This window comes from Pagrus pagrus (assembly GCF_965226575.1).
Source record: "Pagrus pagrus genome assembly, chromosome: 3".
Taxonomy (NCBI): domain Eukaryota; kingdom Metazoa; phylum Chordata; class Actinopteri; order Spariformes; family Sparidae; genus Pagrus; species Pagrus pagrus.
Window position 1 is genome coordinate 20,781,781 of NC_140187.1, and position 17,936 is coordinate 20,799,716.

The 17,936-nt window shown below is 39.7% G+C and overlaps 2 protein-coding genes across 2 annotated transcripts; one reads left to right on the forward strand and one right to left on the reverse strand.

The window, feature by feature from the left end:
- Positions 1–1,683: 1,683 nt before the first annotated feature.
- On the reverse strand, positions 1,684–6,184 carry olfml3b (olfactomedin-like 3b). The gene is made up of 3 exons (XM_084348207.1): positions 5,627–6,184; positions 4,436–4,715; positions 1,684–3,294 (listed from the first exon to the last, which is right to left on the reverse strand). The coding sequence occupies exons 1-3, from the start codon at positions 5,723–5,725 to the stop codon at positions 2,510–2,512; spliced, it is 1,164 nt and encodes a 387-aa protein (XP_084204333.1). The 5' UTR covers positions 5,726–6,184; the 3' UTR covers positions 1,684–2,509.
- A 3,557-nt stretch (positions 6,185–9,741) lies between these two features.
- avil (advillin) lies at positions 9,742–17,755 on the forward strand. Its single transcript, XM_084348211.1, has 19 exons — positions 9,742–9,810; positions 10,032–10,106; positions 10,292–10,488; positions 10,572–10,680; positions 10,768–10,878; positions 12,306–12,511; positions 12,600–12,678; positions 12,895–12,993; positions 13,168–13,321; positions 13,422–13,522; positions 14,064–14,201; positions 14,302–14,460; positions 14,624–14,803; positions 15,046–15,194; positions 15,277–15,421; positions 15,546–15,734; positions 15,821–15,889; positions 16,399–16,509; positions 17,142–17,755. Exons 1-19 carry the CDS (start codon positions 9,751–9,753, stop codon positions 17,253–17,255), a joined length of 2,445 nt encoding a protein of 814 aa, XP_084204337.1. The 5' UTR covers positions 9,742–9,750; the 3' UTR covers positions 17,256–17,755.
- Positions 17,756–17,936: the final 181 nt, after the last annotated feature.

Genomic DNA, 17,936 nt, shown 5'->3' on the forward strand with positions numbered 1-17,936 from the left:
CAATGAAATGTGATATTTCAATAACAAGATAACAATAACAGGAAGTCAATGTGGAAACAGTAGGATAGCCCAGCACTCAGCCTGGCAGAAGCTCTGTCACCTCACCAGCACTTTAACAGCCTGTCATTTATCTCACCTTCAGCACTCACTGTATGTCAGGCACAAAGTTTTCACTGTGTTCATTAAACACAACACAAATAACATGTACAGAATAATATAAGGAATGTGTGAGCATCTTCTTTGTGTGTGTCACCTCATCTTAAACAACAAGCCATCATTCATGACACCTGTAAGCAGGTTGCACTGACTACAGCCCTTTAGACCATACTGCATATTACATTCAATAGTAATGATAAACAGAGACAGAAAATGGCATACACTGCCACAGTGTGTCTCCTTGATGCAACCACTGGGGGGCACCAGATGTGTAAATCCAGAGGCCTTCACTCGGTGACTGTCATAACTGTGCACAGAAAACTGCCAGACTCCTCGTGGTAACATGTGTAGTTTATTTTCATAGTCAACAATAATTAGAGGCAGAAACAGGAATAGATGGCTGTCGGAAAATGAGCGTATTATAAGCAAACTGTAAGAAATAGATTATATTCAGATATAAATTATTAAACAACAGCTTTATGTGAGAGGCATAAATCAAATAGTGGTGTCAATTTGGGTGATTTCATTTAATCCACACATATGTACGTGCTCAACCTGAAAAAGTACACATAATGGATAAAAAGAGGAATATAACAGTGCTAGCCAGCTAGCTGATTATGGCACGTTTCCTAATATCCCAGTTACATTTCTTGCTGCTTTGAGGTTGGCTGCCATAGTGACGACATTGTTGTGATAGCATTATTAGTGACAACATCACATTTGTTTATTAATCAATCTGTACACTAGACATTATAAAGATAATTTACTCAAGCAGCAAACGTCCTTTTCAATGCTCATAATCATTAATTGTCTTTTATAAAATATAATAAATGTTATACGTGTATCAAGAAGTTCAGCAACACTGAGGCCTGAATTATAATAGAGGCTACACACACTGTTACCATTCCCATAAAGCAATGGTTCTCAAACCTGACCAGAGGGGTCAAAGTACTAATCAAACTGAGCAAACACTTGTTTTCATGCAATGCTACAAAGATTTATGCCAACCAACATTTATCCAAAAGACGGACAGATCTGGTAAGTGCAGGGAAAGTGATCGGTGCCGTAAAACGTACTCTAATTCAAAAGTATGATGTGTCCTGTATTTGTAGCATGAAAAAAAGAAACAAATGCTTCAAAAATAAGTAAAAGGAAAACAATGAATAGAAGGTGTTTCTTCTATCTCTATCTCTATCACTATATCTCATGATTGTGATTGTATCTCCTATTAGCTGTAATGAGATATTTTGACCAGATATTAGACAAATATACTTGGTAAAACTTCGAGTTTTTGACGTAATCTCACCTTGGAGCTTTAGAAACCTAAACAGACATTGGCACAGAAGATCTCAGGTAAGTACAGTAAGCTGACGCGCAAGTAGACACAGAAATTATTGTTAATTAGATTAGAAATGAACTTAGATTAGAAATAAATGTTTGGGGGCGATGAGAAATCACATGACACCTCTCAGAATTTGGAAATATGTCTAGTGTGTGAAAGTATACAGATACAGTTCTACAATCCAGTACGTTTGCAACTTTATTAGGTTGATGAAGATTCAGACTTTAAGGCCATTATACCAACTGCACGTGTCTGCACCCACGAGATACATTAAATTTTTACGTTTCAGACGTGTCATTACATTATTTCTTCAATAGTTGTTGTATCCCATTCAGATTACCTACATGCGAGCTGACTTTCATGTCAGGAGGAGAGGGTATGGTGGTGTGATAGGCAACGTGGCTGGCCTGCGGGAGACCACTGTTCGAGACAGTGTCTTAACATTTGTGATCATGAAACCACTGGATATTTCTGATGAGACATCAGGTTGAATTCCAGCTGTGTTTGTGGTGCATAGAAAACAGGTGTTTTAACCCAAAACGCGATCTTTTCCTAACTAACTAACTATAGTTCCTTTTTTGGCTTTATTACACAGGACAGCTTAGAGAGATGATGTCAGACTGGGCCTGCTGCATCGAGGACATGGCCTTTTCCCATGGGGCACATTCTCTACCAACTGAGCTACCAGCTATCAGCTAAGTGTTTTTTTGTGCCGAAATCTATCCAAACCATAAGCACAGCATCGTCACAACATAACATTAAACAATTAACCCAAAGAAACGTAAAGTTTCAACATATCTGTGGTTTGCAGAAATTTACATGGCAACAACATTACAGCATTTATTCCACCTATTGGGTTGGGAGACGAGCCTGATCAGTAATACACATTAAAGAAGAAGATTCTACAGCATTAAAAATGGTTAGCAGTGACATCAAGTACTCAAACTTTTTCTTTTAGGTGGTTTGGGTTCATTTGTGGGAGATTTGGGAGGAAAGTGCAGTGTATTTAACTTAAATTTCCATTTTTTTTTTCATGATCAGCTTGTACAGGATCTGGTAGCCATCATCCCAGGCGTACAGCAGCTGCTCCTGCGGGTTGTACTTCAGACTGGAGTGGGCTCCGTAACGCTTTGGAAAGTAAATCAGTGGTGCGTCTTCATTGGTCACCATACCGTTGACGTCAAACACACACTGGATGCGAGAGCGACCAGGCTGCTTGGTGTTGTACACCACGTACAAAGTGCCACAGATGATGAAAGCCGCCTCTGCGTTCTCTCTCGGACAGTTTGTGTCCCACATCTGCTCGATGTCCAGCGAGTTGGCGTCCATTTTAGCCACAGAGATGTGCCTCTCGTTCTGCCGTGTGGCGTAAATGGCCCACAGGCCTTCTTCATCCACTGCCAGGTCCATCAGTGTCTCTGGGGTCAGGCCGAACACTGGGACATGGTCCTGCAGTGGAAACACTGTGCTGTCTGTCTCAGAGCTGTTCCTCATGTCATATTTAACCACCTTTATCTCCTCAGCCTGGTTTATATAATACGCGTGATTTCTGTAGACAACATGTCCCGTTCCCCTCCAGGCAGACGGCAGCTTCAGATCCTTGGACAGAGACATCCCCAGTGAGCGAGTGAAGTCCTGCACAGAGGCAAACTCATGGATGGTGTCGTCATCCGTCCCGTTAAAAATGTAGACCTTCCCAGAGCCTCTGCTGGTGTCTTTGGTCCACATGCCCTTTGGCCCTCCAACTCGCTTCAAGATCTTCATGGCTTTTATGCTGGAGATCATATCGCTGCAGTCTGAAATCGAGAGAGATACATGGGATTCACATGGTGGGTGACACCTCTCCAACATGTTAACAATCATTTCAATATATCAAAACTGTTTTTAGAGGAATAGCTCCACAAGGCTCAAAAGCACATCAATGAGTTGCACTGTTGAGCTGGCTGTTCTGTCGTGGTGATGAACATGTGGTTGCTCTGTAGTCACCACATGTTACACATGGATTAACTTCCTGTGGTAAATTAATCCCACATACACTGCTCAAAATACCCACTAGCCAGACATGTGGCTCAAGTTATTTGGTCCAAGTCTCAAGTCCATTTTTCTTGGGTGAGTCAAGTCACAGGTTGTGTCAAGTCAAGTCGAGTCCTTAGTTAAGGTCAAGTCCTACGTCAAGTCAGCCAAAGACAGCCAGACAACAACATCAAACTTGTTACATTCTGTCCATCCTTCTGCATGTTTGCAGAATATCTCTTGATTTCTTGTTCCCCCTCACTATTTGAATTAACCATCCATGGAAATAAATCAAATCCTCAAACATAAAATGAACACAGACAAAACATAGCAGTCTTTAACTTCCAAGCCCAAGTCAAGTCTAAAGTCATTTATTTCTGTCAAGTCAAGTTGCATTTTTTATCTAAACAGTGACTTGAGTCCAAGTCCCAAGTCCTCATCTCCTTCACTAGCCCACCAAATGTGTATCAATCCGCCATTGAAAATAGTCCCCAACCCATGCACAGTCCACTCCTGTTTGAGATACATCTGTTTAAAGCAACAGTGTCAAGCTGTTTGGGGTAATAACTTTGCAACCCAGTGTTTTTTTAAAATATTTTTGTCTTTTGTGGGAACCAACAGGCTTGGAGCCAACTGTCACAGGGTGGGAAGTTACAAGAATTAAAAAGGATGACTAAGGTATTGTTGTTTTTTGTCTTTTCTTGGGATTTGGTGCCAATTACAAAACTATATGTTAACACCCTTTTGAGTGAACAAATCTCTTCAACTTTCTCAATGGATTACTTTGTGTTTTAGTTCTTGATCAGAGTAAGAAAACATTTATTATAAGTATTTTCATGTTCATCCTCGATAAAATACAGTCTTTATTCTGATAAACAGCTCATCTAACTGTCCACGTGCAGTTTAAGCACATCATTATCTCACCTGATAGTTTTGAATACTTCTGCTTCTCCTTCACCAGCGTCACCTGCTGCTCGATCAGCTTGTCGTCCACGTCCACACACGGCTGAGCTCCGTTCTGAGTCTCCAGGTAGTCCAGCTCACGCTCGACCCGGTCCACCCGTGTCCCCACGCCATCCAGATTCGTCCTCAGTAACTCTTTCTCTTTATCCAGGTTCTCCAGCTGGGAAACCATCTGTTGCTTCAGCTCCCGCAGCTCTGAGGCATAACGGGTGGTCTGTTCATGCCACAAAGAGATCCGGTCCTGTTTTAAGAGAAGGTGACAAAGGATTAGTTATGTGTGAATCTTTATACAAGGTTCACACTCCATCTTACCTGTTTGTACTTTAGTAATATGAGCAATACATATTTGTTTTACAGGAACTTTAAATGCAGTTCTCGAAATCCCTAAAAAAGCCATAATTTTATGTTCTTTTCAGGCTCAGTAAATAGACGGGGACGGAAGGACATAATAAGTAGGAAACTCATCCTGAAAACAACCAGGTTCAGCCCACACGTGGCAAGTAACCACCCTGCTCAAATGTCCTTTAGCAAAACACTAAGTCCTGCCAGCTCGCTCTGTGGCAGCTGACCTTTGACCCCACCGTTGAGGAGAGAAATGAAAAGTGATTTTCTCCACAGGTGATGGAGAAAAAAGTGGAGTAAAAGTCTGACATTACATTAATTACAAAGCATCCTAGGAACTGAGGTTTGTTTATTAAGCTCTTTAAAATCAAACATGTTTTATATTTAATCTTTATACAAATAATACAATAAGATGCGTTAAGTAAGTTTAGTCTTGATTATAGTGATAAACCTAATTTTTGGATGCCAATATTGCACAACTCCTTTAAAACAAACCAGATTTCCAGTCATTTAAGAATTTAAGAATTTTCCACTTGTACAAGCTGCAGTTTTTAAATGAATCATGTCATTTCTGACGTCATTTTTATATCTCGACTAATCACCCATTTAAACTACATTTTTTCCCAGTCTCCTAACCCAGACAAGAAGCTAATGATCCTTATACATTTCAGAGAGCTGCATTTTCCAGCATTTTCCCCAGGATTTGCCCACATCTGCATTCCATTGCCTTTGCCCTCTTCCCTGGAAGTTTCCTCTCAGAGGGACTCTGCTGGAGCACAGGGCTCGGCAGGAAGGTAAAGTGAGTCTTACCTCAATAGCGAGCAGCCTCCGCTCCAAGTAGTCAATCAGTGCTTGGTGCTGAGCGCTGGCAAAGCAGGCCAAAGTAACCAAGACAACAAGTCCTCTCATTTTGTGTCGGCTCAGTCTTTTTCAGCTCCTGTAAAACTTTGACTGGAGCTTGGTGAGAGAGTGTGGAGGAGCCAGCAGATTCCCAGAGGTGGGCTGGAATGTTTTACTGAGCTGTCTGGGAGGAGCCAACAACATCTGGTGTAGATGGAAGGATACCGTCTGTAACACAGACAGTGGTTTTTATCTTTACTTTAGCTTTTACCTGCTGACAAACTGAAAAAAACCCAAAATGTATGGTCTGATGGTTAAATGTATGTATGGCTTTGATGTGGTAGGCAGTGTTTTATAATGTGGTCCTGCTCCACATTAACGTTAATGTGGTGCAGGACCACAAGCTACGTAGGAGGAAACATAATGCGAGTGAGAGTCAGGAGTCAGTGAGGCACTGTACTCCTGGATTACGGAGAAGACCATAGACTGGGGATTTGAACCAACTTAAAAAAATAACCTATGTTTTAAACTCTGTAACAAACTTCTGAGGAACACAATATGAACTATACTAAGAGATGAATTTCTTAGACGTCTTCCTGAGCTCTAATCCAAACAGGTATCTTCATTTTGATAGGTAAAAGTTGGCCTGATGTGCCTCATTGTGGGCAAAAGATGACCTTCTTTATGTTCTTTATGTTCTGTGCACTTCTTTGGAGCGTATTAGCAATCTTAAAGCAGTCACTCAATACACTGTCAATGTTAATAGTTGACTTTAAAAAGTCAGGAAACCAACTATGTCAGAATTACCAAGTAAAGTAGACTACTGAATTGAAGTTGTACGAGCAAAAATAGTTTTAACAACTTTTACTTTTCGTTTACTAAGTAAATGTCAGTTTGTACACTTTTTATACTACGACCACTAAACACGAGATACATTTCAAACTCAAGTATTGTTTTCCTCCATAACCTTTCTAATAAATACTGTAATAAATCTCGAGGCAAACCAATCAGAGAAGCAGCCTTTAAGATAAAGCAGTTAATCCTGGTCCTATCATTGGCAATAACGCCGTTACACCAAACTACAACAGCACAGAATAACCCAGGGGATCTATCTGATTTAAAACCCTGTGAGCACTCATGTAAACCCAAAATGTAATGGATAGTGTTGTTGACTAGGAAAAATCTATTAATATTCACATTTCTTTTCAACCTTCATTTATTAGTTTTGGAGCATTCATTAGCTGAATATTTTTTGGTGAGGTCACAGCAGTGTCTGTCTGCAGTGTTTTCCAGCTGCCTCTCTGCACAGGAGCACTTGTAATAATGGGCTTATGTCTCTAGCTTAGCAAAAACAGTAGTTAGTTTGGCTAGTGGTGATTTACTATTATAAATTGTTGTATCATTATAAGAGCACCTCAGTATACAAAAGTCAGGAATGACATCACCACACACCTCTTTTTCAATGTATTTTTACAGCATTTATTGAATTAGTTCCATGATTCACTCTGAGCCAAGCAGCAGGCTGTAATTAACAGCATACTCTTCCAGTCCGTTTGACTTTTACAGGTTAATGAGTCATTTAATTTTGGCTGTTTTGAACAACTTGACATAATTTCCAGTAGCAACACATTTGTGGAGAACAGATATGAAGTATTTTAGGCTGTTTGCTGTAAAAACTGCAGTCTGTCTTTCATTCATGCTCTCTCTTGTATGATTTTATGTAAATTGCACCCGGTGCATCTGATGTGGTAAATCAGTTTTACACAACAAAACAGCATTATTTTCATTCCAAACTACAATGCAATTAATTTGCATTTTAATATATATATTTTTAGCATCACTGCAGTGTCTATCTATGCAGTCCACTGGCATGATCACCACAGACAGCATGGCAGCTCTTATCCTTGTAATAAACACTAACTATTGCACTCAAACCAGGAACTGTGAAAGATGGCATATGAACTGAACTGTCTTCATGCCAAGACACATTCCTAAAGGGATATAAAAGACCAGCTCGCTGTGTTATGCAGACAATTAGGCGTAAAGTTGAGATGCATTTATTGACAAACAGTTCAAACCCCTTTTCAAGCATGGAGGGCAGCCTATATGACACTGCATCACATTTTTATCCACTGGAATGGCACCCTAGAGGGCACTTCTGCTCATTATTTATGAGAAGTATATTTATTTATTATATTTTATATGTACTTTTACAAAATTCTCTGCACATTAAAAGTTATTGATTTAACTGTGTGATCACTAAGCCCAGGAAGTACAAACAGTTATCTATTGTACTGCGTTGTAACTCATTTGTAAATGTCATCATGATACACATGAATTACACTAATGCTGTTTCAACTGAAGCTCCTCTGTTTATTTTTTACAATACGGTCACTGTAATTCATGTTAGTGCGAGGCAGGTTTATGACTTTTCTTTATCTCACTATGAACCATCACTGGCTCAGTTTTGTTTGTGTAAGGATGTGTTCATTTGAATACGAGTCTTTTTTATTATTCATTAAGCTTTTATTTTGGTAAAATAAAAAATAAAAAGGCGAGTTAGCAAATGAAAAAAAACAAAACACTGAATCATACAGGGCATACAAGTCGCCATAACAACCGATATATTTAGATGTAAAAACAGGATGAGATGATTATTAAATTACGTGTTTAAAAAGGTAGACATGTTAATATGTAACAAACCAGTACCTGTTTATGTGCTGTGTATGAAAATGTTTCTGTTTCTGTTAAGCAGGTATAGGGGTGGGAGGATGAACTAGCAAGGATTCATTTGTTAGTTCACAGTATTCACACAACAAACATTTGTTATTTACCATGAAAAATGATCTTGTGCTTTACTTGCATGTGGTTAACATAACTGACAAAGAAAGTCCAGTTGAATAGCAAATAACTCCGAGATTATGTAAATGTATTTGGCAGTCTCTGCATTCACCTCTCCATACATGAGTACATGATGACACATCAGCCAAATTCTGTGGTATCATCCATCTCCCAGTAACAGGAGAATGTATGTGATGTAAGAGTACTCCTCTTCTGCAGCAGAATCAATCCCAATACCTTGTGACAAACTTTAATGTGTAACTTGTTCCTCTTTAAAACAAATGCATGTCATTTGGGAGCAGTGTCCAGACACTCAAGCAGAAGCTCGGCCAGAATGGATCAACCCTTTTTTTTGCTCGTCGTTGTTTTGTCTCCTACATGTCCTCAAGCAAACTCATCTGTGCTCATTTTTATATTCATAGCATGCCCAGTGGACACATAAGGTATATAATAATACTGAAAACAATTGCTTGATCACTACGGCTACCAGTACAGGTAATACTATTACTAATGATAATCTTAATAATAATATTGATAAACAAGAATATTTATCTTTATGGTTATCAGTGACTATAATAATGAATGTGTTATGATATGACATTCTTGTGAAACCTCATAGATACTGTTATCATTGTGTTGTTATTCATCAAGTCTACCCCAGCTGTCCATATAAGGTGCGATATGGTGGTACAGGGCCAGGTGGGGTGGAAAATGAATGTACATGTGCATACACAATGTGTGTGTACATGTGTGCGTGTGTGCATTTGAATATGAGTCAATCCTTTTTTCAGCACATTTGCCTACAGGAGTTTGTGTCTTCCTCAGTGATTGGGCAGAGCTCTGTGACAGGTCCTGAAACATGCAAACACAGGCAAATCTTTTAGGGGCTCTGAGGGGAAGAGGATTCAGGGCCTCGTTATCAGAGAGAAAATCAGATGTTGGATGATCATAGAGGCTTACAGGAAAGTCTTCAAACAAGAATACCAGGTATGTTCTGTCTGATGAGATTTGATCATGTTGGATTTCTTTTTCAATCTTATTTTGTGCAATTCATCAAGAGAAAAGAGACTAAAGATGAAAAGTTTTTAAAACAATCTCGACTTTTGTGTGCAGATCTGAACAGATGGAAAATGTAGTTAATGCTCAAAAAATGAATGATGCTGGAGTTTTGCTTTTGAGATAATTCAGAATGATTTCCTCATCCAGAAAAAGAAACCCGAGCAACAAAAGTGTCTCTGAATCATCCGAGCAACATGGAGTACACATTCAGAGCAGTGACGAACAGCCCTGGGATTATAATCTGGAGAATCGAGGTACTTTGATTTCACAGTTGTTGCTACAATAGTGCCTGTGGACTGAAGTTTCCACAAATCAGCTGTTTGGATTCATGGTTAAAAGAAAAAAAGTCTGTTCCTCAAGGAAATGACTTAAACAGCTGCGATGATGTAAAAAGAGCTGTGGGTATCAGACCTGAACTGTAGATTTATTTGGTGGATTTAAAGTAAAATGGCCACCTTGTTCTCTCTGTGCACAGAAAATGGAGCTGGTACAAGTCCCAGAGAAGTCTTATGGAAACTTTTATGAGGGTGACTGCTACGTACTTCTGTCTGTAAGTCTGAGAAGGTGGCTAATGAATACATTGTGGTTTTGGATGCCGCAGCTGCTTGTTTGTTTATTAAAAAACACTGTTGTATTTATAGACTTTGCTCTTTGGATACGTGCTAATGAAGCAGGAACAAAATGTGTTCAGTATGTCGTCTGTCCACTGTTTTGTCCACTCCTGCATGACTCCAGACTCATAAGGTGAGCAGCTCTGTGAGCTATGATATCCACTACTGGATCGGCTCAGAGTCCAGTCAGGATGAACAGGGTGCAGCTGCTGTTTACACCATCCAGCTCGACGAGTTTTTGGGCTCCACTCCGGTCCAGCACCGTGAGGTTCAGAACCACGAGTCTGATTCCTTTAGAGGATACTTCAAACAGGGAATAATGTGAGTGAAAAAGTTGTCACAGCAGGCCATCATTTATAGACACTTAAAGGAAACCATAACAATCATCACCCTGTCTTGTTTAGCTATAAAAAAGGTGGCGTTGCATCGGGCATGAGGCACACTGAAACCAACACCTATGATGTGAAGAGACTGCTTCATGTCAAAGGGAGGAAAAGAGTGATTGCAAAGGAGGTGAGCCACACTTCCCAGTGGTTATGTAACATTTCGGAGGAGAGGAAGTCACGTAGAAAGAGTGCTTTATGTTTGAATTTGTTTCAGGTGGAGATGAGCTGGAAGAGCTTCAACCTCGGAGATGTGTTTTTGTTGGACATCGGCAAGACCATCGTTCAGTGGAATGGACCCAAGTGTAACAGACAGGAAAAGCTTAAAGTAAGAGTCATGTGGGCGCTTGTGTATATTGCAGAATTAATGGGGAAACAGATAAACATACACTTTTTATTTCTTAGTGAGTCAGTCTGTGTTCATCTCAGTCACTCCACATGTTTTCAATCTTATCAACAGGACATGAAGCAGGATGATAGATAATCAGCTTATCAGTGAATATATTTGCAACAAAAGACCCTGATATGTTGTCATATCTAATCTTCCTCCTCCAATGTACATGATATACGTTTGAAGTGCAGACTGTAAAAAAAGTCTGACACTAAGTTTGAACCCTCTCGTCCTGCCCTCACCAGATCTAAATATCATCTTTAAACCTTGATGGAAAGTTGTGGGCGTGGACAGTCGAAGCTCATTTCCTTCTTCCTGCAAAAAGCCTGGAGGCTCTGAATGATTCATTATCCCGTCAGGCACAGTCCAAAACTATATAACAGCAATAAAGTGAGGACTGAACAACATTAGCCACCATTTAGTGGTGAAGAAAATCAATGATTAGATCAAACAGTATTAATCCCTTACGATCATCACTTACAAATCACTAGAAATGTGTGGTTGTGGCTGTATCTACAGAGACCCTGCCCCTCTGCATGTTCTTAGTATTCTGCCTTGTTTTGGGGCATCACCCTTTGAGTGGTGGTGTGTAGCACCCAGCCTATAACAGCACAAATTTAGCGACCATCGCTGTGTCCCTCAATCTCTCCTGCTCTCAGTCTGTCATAAAGAGCTGCAGGAAATGGGTTCTCCAGCAATAAACAATTGGGAGGAAAGACACAGATTAAAAACAGAAGCCGGGATATGTGGACCGAAAGATACGACTGGTTCCTACATTTATAAACGCAATCCACATCATAATTTGTAACACAAACTTTCTGCCATAAATTTGAAGCAATCTGAGTCTGAAGCTAAAACCAAATTAACATGATGCAACAATCAAAACTGTAGAAAAAAAAACTAGAACAAAAAAACTTTGTGTGTAAAATCAGTTAATGTCAATCAACCACAAATCGGACAGTCGGTGGTTCGATCCCCAGAGTGGTCAGTCTTTACCATCAGTGTAAGAATATGAGTGTGAATGGGGGAATGTGACAAGTGTTGTAAAGCGCTTTGAGTGGTCGGTAGACTGGAAAAAGGCTATATAAAGTCCAAGTTCGACTTAAATATCTGCTGCTTTGCTGAGATCTGACAAGAAGCTTATGTGTTAATGTATACAAATGTATTAAATAAGTAAAAACTGCACATATATCTTTGCAAAAATGTGCTTGTGACGAGTTTATTATAGTAGAGTGAGCAGCAGTGAGATTGCACAATATTGATAACATCTCACTTTTAAATGGATTAGTTTTCTTTCACATCTGGTAGTAATTTATATTTTGGAGTCTGAGACTTCAGGATTATTTTTTTTCTCTGACTCTCAGGGCATGTTGTTGGCCAAAGACATCCGAGACAGAGAGAGAGGAGGTCGGGCAGAGATCAGGGTGGTCGAGGGCGAAGCAGAGAGTGACTCTCCTCACAACATGGAGATCCTGAACGGGATTCTCGGTGAAAGGACCTCCGGGCTGACCGATGGACCTCCAGATGAAACTGCTGACCAGCAACAGAAGTCAAATCTCACACTTTACCAGTGAGCCACTAACAGTGATGAGGATTCATTCATGTCCAGTTTGAGTGTTGTATGTTTAGTCTTACTTGTTGGTGCCTTCTTTTCCCAGTGTGTCAGATGATGGTGGTCAGATGAGGGTCACAGAAGTTGCCACCAGACCACTGATTCAGGATCTCCTCAACCATGATGTGAGTGTTCGATACAATTTTTATCGTGGCCACGTCATTGATGGATGCCAATGTCACCATAAAACTTGAACGAGTCATCTATCTAGAATATTTTCTAGTTTTGTACTGCTTAAAGCCTCAAACTCTTGTCACTGCTGTTTGGACTCAGTAAAATAGTTTATTTACTGATGACAGGAAATGATTTAGTCATGTATATTAATGTAATAATCTATTTAGGACTGCTACTTCCTGGATCAGGGAGGGATGAAGATCTTTGTGTGGAAGGGAAAGAAAGCAAACAAAGCTGAACGACAGGCTGCTATGGCCAGAGCTTTGGTGAGTACCTCTACATCAGACCTCCACATGTAACCTTAGCTTGTGTTCGATTGCTCTTGCGTGCTGTATTTACACTCCGTATTTACTCCTTACAGATAGGTATTATTGCAGGATTGTTGTATTAAACTGGCAACTTGGTGAATTTCCTGTGTTTTTTCTGACTGGCCGTCGTAGGAGTTTATCAAAGCAAAAAACTACCCAATCACTACAAATGTAGAGACGGTGAATGACGGGGCAGAGTCAGCTCTCTTCAAGCAGCTGTTCCAGAGGTGGACGGTAAAGGATCAGACTCAAGGTCTGGGCAAAGTGCACACAAGAGGGAAAGTAGGTCGGTATGCTCACAACAAAGTACATATTTTTGTTATTAAAAAAAACCCTCACTTGGTTGTCAATTAATGGTTTTGTTTTGTGACTATATTCTGCTTTAGCTCATATCACTCAGGAAAAGTTTGATGCCTCTCTGATGCACATGATGCCAGAGGTCGCTGCACAGGAGCGAATGGTGGACGATGGCACAGGTCAAGTGGAGGTAACTGCGTTTTAATCTGAATTGACTTTAAAAAGCTGAATACTGCAGCATGCTAACATGCTAAATGTAAGAATGTGACGCTAAAGTGTAAAATATGAATACGATACCATGTTAGCTGAGACATGCTAATCTTAGCATGCTAACATGCTGTATGTCAAACATCCAAAATACCTTTCGACATGCTAACTGTATTTTTGTTACATGCTAATGCCACTGTGGTTCAGTCTTAAAGATATATTAACACACAAAAGTAGCAAGCTAGTTCTAGCTTGCTCGCCACTGTTGTATACCATTGTTTATTATACATTATCTGTCAAAATCTGTCTTTGAGTGAGCAGTACAAACATTATACCATGTTTGTATTGCTCACTCAAAGACAGATTTTTATGGGCAATGATGTTTTTTTAACAAGAAAGACAATTACTCCCTTGATCCCACGCTACTTCACAGCACCATCAAATGCTGTGTTTTGTTATTTAAGATATCCTTCGCAGCAGAAATTACATACTGTGTGTTTAATTTACCTTTTAAATATGCCCAGGTGTGGAGAATTGAGAATCTGGAGCTTGTCCCTGTGGACCCTGAGTGTTACGGATACTTCTACGGGGGAGACTGCTACCTGATCCTCTACACTTACTTTGTTAACAGCAAGAAGTGTTACCTGCTCTACATGTGGCAGGTGAGTAGTACGTTGTTTACAAAAATGTTTACACCTCACTATTCTGATTTTAACTGTATTAACGGATTAAATGAAACTACTTTACCACTTATTATTCCAGGGGCGTCATGCGACACAGGATGAACTGGCAGCCTCAGCGTTTCAGGCTGTGGACTTGGATCAGAAGTACGGTGGTGAGCCGGTTCAAGTGAGAGTAACAATGGGCAAAGAACCGAGACACTTTATGGCCATTTTCAAGGGTAAAATGGTCATCTATGAGGTACGATTGCTGACTCGATTCATATACTTTTTGGGAAACATTCTGCTCATTAGATTTTTTTCAACCTTATTATCAAATGGATGTAATTCTCCGCTTATTTTATTTCTGGCAGTTGTACTTTTGTTTTTATTGCAATACAGAATATGTCTCTTCCTTCTGTCAGGGCGGTACATCTAGAAAAGGGTCTTCTGACCCAGAACCACCGATAAGGTTGTTCCAGGTCCGTGGTTCCGACCCATTCAACACTAAAGCCATTGAGGTTCCAGTCCTGGCCTCTTCTCTCAACTCCAATGATGTGTTTTTACTAAAGAGCCAAGCAGGGATTTACCTGTGGTGTGGAAAGGTAAAGACAATGGTGGTCAGATCAGATACTGATAATTCACTGAACTACAGCACGAGTAAAGATACTTTCTAATGCATTACTTGTGGTACTTATACTTGTAATACTTGTGGTACTTATGAGTGTAATACATGTCTTTACACTCTTGCTCCAGATTGCATTTCCTCAAATTAAATCATAATGTCAAATTATCCCTAAAGTGTAGTTCAAATTTTAAAAGGTTGTCACTGACTTTATGTCCCCAGGGGTCGAGTGGAGATGAGAGAGCCATGGCGAAGGAGGTCGTCTCTGTGATTGGCAAGAAAGACTCTGAGGAGATTGTGGCTGAGGGTCAAGAGTCTGTTGAATTCTGGGATATGCTTGGAGGGAAAGCTCCCTATGCCAGTGACAAGAGGTGATGACACAAATATAATACCAATATTTGCAAATGAGCGTAATGAGTGTCACAGCGAAGGTAACACACCTGTTGACTGCAGGTTACAGCAGACGGTTTCAGACCACCAGCCACGCCTGTTTGAATGCTCCAATAAGACAGGTCGTTTCATTGTGACCGAAGTGACTCAGTTCACACAGGATGACCTCAGTGAGGATGATGTCATGCTGCTGGACACGTGGGACCAGGTATGAAGTTACGCTTGATGAAATGTTTTAGTCAGCATGACCAAACAAAGCTGAGAAACTGCCACGTTGCCTAAATCTTAAATCAGTTCAATCCCAATCTGCCTTTTCTTGTTGTTTCTCTCAGGTGTTTCTCTGGATCGGTAAAGAGGCCAATGAGGTGGAGCGCAAAGAAGCCATGGTCACGAGCCACGAGTACCTGCACACCCACCCAGGTGACAGAGACCCAGACACCCCCACTGTCTTGATCAAGCAGGGATTTGAGCCACCTACCTTCACTGGGTGGTTCACAGCCTGGGACCCCTCCAAATGGAGTGTGAGTGTTTTGTTTTTCAATTAGAGCATCAACATTTATATCGATGCGAAAAATAAATAAATGCTGACAAACATTTTTTCTTCAAGGGAGGAAAGAGCTACGAGGAGTTGAAGAAGGAGTTGGGAGACTTAGCGTCACCTGTTACTTTTACACCTGTATGTAAAATCGTTTTAAAAAATCCTTTTTCTATCTGTTTACGCAGCAGAAATTAATATTTATCTGATACAATGGTTACCAAAATGTTAGCATTTAACAATGCGTGTGCTACATTTGGGATTAAGTTTCTAAGTAAGGATTTCAGGGCTACTTTAGGACCACAAACCTCCACTCTTACCTCGTGTATTAAACCATGAAGAGTTTTCCGTATGTTTGTCTTTTTCTTGGTAGTGGACATGTAAAGGTGACAGGAAATGAGGGGCAAGACAGGAGGGGTGACATTACAATTACATGCTCAACATCCTGGATCATGACAAGAAGCCTATAATGTACAAGTTATGACAAAAAGTCAGGGACAGGAGTCAAGTACTTGCATTAATCTTATCTACCATCATCGTGCCAAACATTTAAAATGTGTGTTCAAAACCACAGCAGTACTGATTGATTACACATTGATTAAGACACACAGAATTATAATCTTGACCTGAATCTTGATGTGACTTTTTAGGAGCAGAACTGTGTTGAAAGTGTGAAAAGCTATCAGTGTTTTCCACTTGATGATCTGGTCAACAAGCTCGCCAGCGAGCTGCCTGAAGGTGTTGAGCCAACTGAGAAAGAGGTAACCAGTGTGTGTGTGTGCCTATCATGTTGTGATAGAGTTCCCAATAGTACACATTTAGCAAACCTTGCGCATGTTGCCCCTCAAACAGTCTTATCTTCTAATAGTCTAAATCTGCTAAAATCTAATTTATTAATCTAATAATAACTTCTGTATAATCCCAATAGTCATGGCTAAAACAAAACCTTGATTGACAGGTAAGTTATTTTATAAAGCCAAACAACTGCTGTGTATTTTATAGAGCGAAACTCACACCACTATTATCAGAAAGTGATACATTACACACCTTATAGAGCACACACTCATATTAAAACTGAAGCTTTATGTGGAAGTTTTACATCTTTAATATGTGATGACAGACAATTAAAAATAGAACGCAAATGCCCTCAAATGCCACATTAGTTAGCCCATTGTGTAATTTATGACTGTGGATTATGTGGATATGTTGGATTGTGAGAAAAATGTCACTTCTTTGTATGGTAAGCTGACCTGCTGTCTCCATTTACCCTAGAATAATTATGTATTTCATAAACCTGGGACCTGGAACTACCAAACCATAAAATAAAACTTTATAATAATTTTTCTCAATTTTTTCTCATGTGAGGTCTTCATATGTTTTCACTTGTTTTCAGAAACACCTCTCCGACTCTGACTTTAACGACGTATTTGGGATCACCAAAGACGACTTTGCGAGCCTGCCGCAGTGGAAACAACTGACGTTGAAGAAAAAAAAGGGGATGTTTTGATCAGATTTTTCTGTACTTGAAATAAGCTCTTACTTTTAAAAAAACAAGAAGGATTTTCTTTGTTTCCTACAATAATTGACTTTTCTCTTCAGCTCAATCGTCTTCTTAGACCTTTTAAAACCTTTAAGATCATCTTTTCATCTGGTTACCTGGTTTTTATTGTGATCGATACATTTGTTTCAAAACACTGTAACACTTCACTTTTAGTCTGTGTTAATTTTGTACAGTTGACACTTATGATACCAATATTTAAACTGTGTATGAAGAAGATTATAAAGTGCATTCCTGTTTTGGGTTGTGTGATTTTTAAGGCATGTCTCCTACTCTCGACTGAAATAGTAACACATCTTATTTATACTGAGACATCACATGGATGACATGAAATGAATGTGAGTACAAAATCAAATAAGATACAAATAAATCAAAACAAATGACCATAATTTAAAAACTACTTTGAAATAGGTAAAATACATGTACTTAATCACATTCAGCACATTTTAGAGGTCAACATCGCCATCTGCTGGACAAATAATGTAACCTGTCAGGCCAAAACACTTCTCAAGTTATTAAATGAAAACTTTGAGCCAATTTAAAAGTTCATTGACTCACCTTGCCAACTGCAGTGTAGACACACTGAAGGCACCAGCAACACTTAAGTACAGACATTTAGTTTTAAATGTG

Coding starts and splice junctions, on each gene's coding strand:
- olfml3b (XM_084348207.1), bottom strand. CDS start 5,725: ATGAGAGGACTTGTTGTCTTGGTTACTTTGGCCTGCTTTGCCAGCGCT. Junction 4,716..5,626: donor GGAGGCTGCTCGCTATTGAG/GTAAGACTCACT, acceptor CTCTTAAAACAG/GACCGGATCTCTTTGTGGCA. Junction 3,295..4,435: donor GAAGTATTCAAAACTATCAG/GTGAGATAATGA, acceptor TCTCGATTTCAG/ACTGCAGCGATATGATCTCC.
- avil (XM_084348211.1), top strand. CDS start 9,751: ATGGAGTACACATTCAGAGCAGTGACGAACAGCCCTGGGATTATAATC. Junction 12,679..12,894: donor AGGATCTCCTCAACCATGAT/GTGAGTGTTCGA, acceptor TAATCTATTTAG/GACTGCTACTTCCTGGATCA. Junction 15,422..15,545: donor TGCTGGACACGTGGGACCAG/GTATGAAGTTAC, acceptor TGTTTCTCTCAG/GTGTTTCTCTGGATCGGTAA.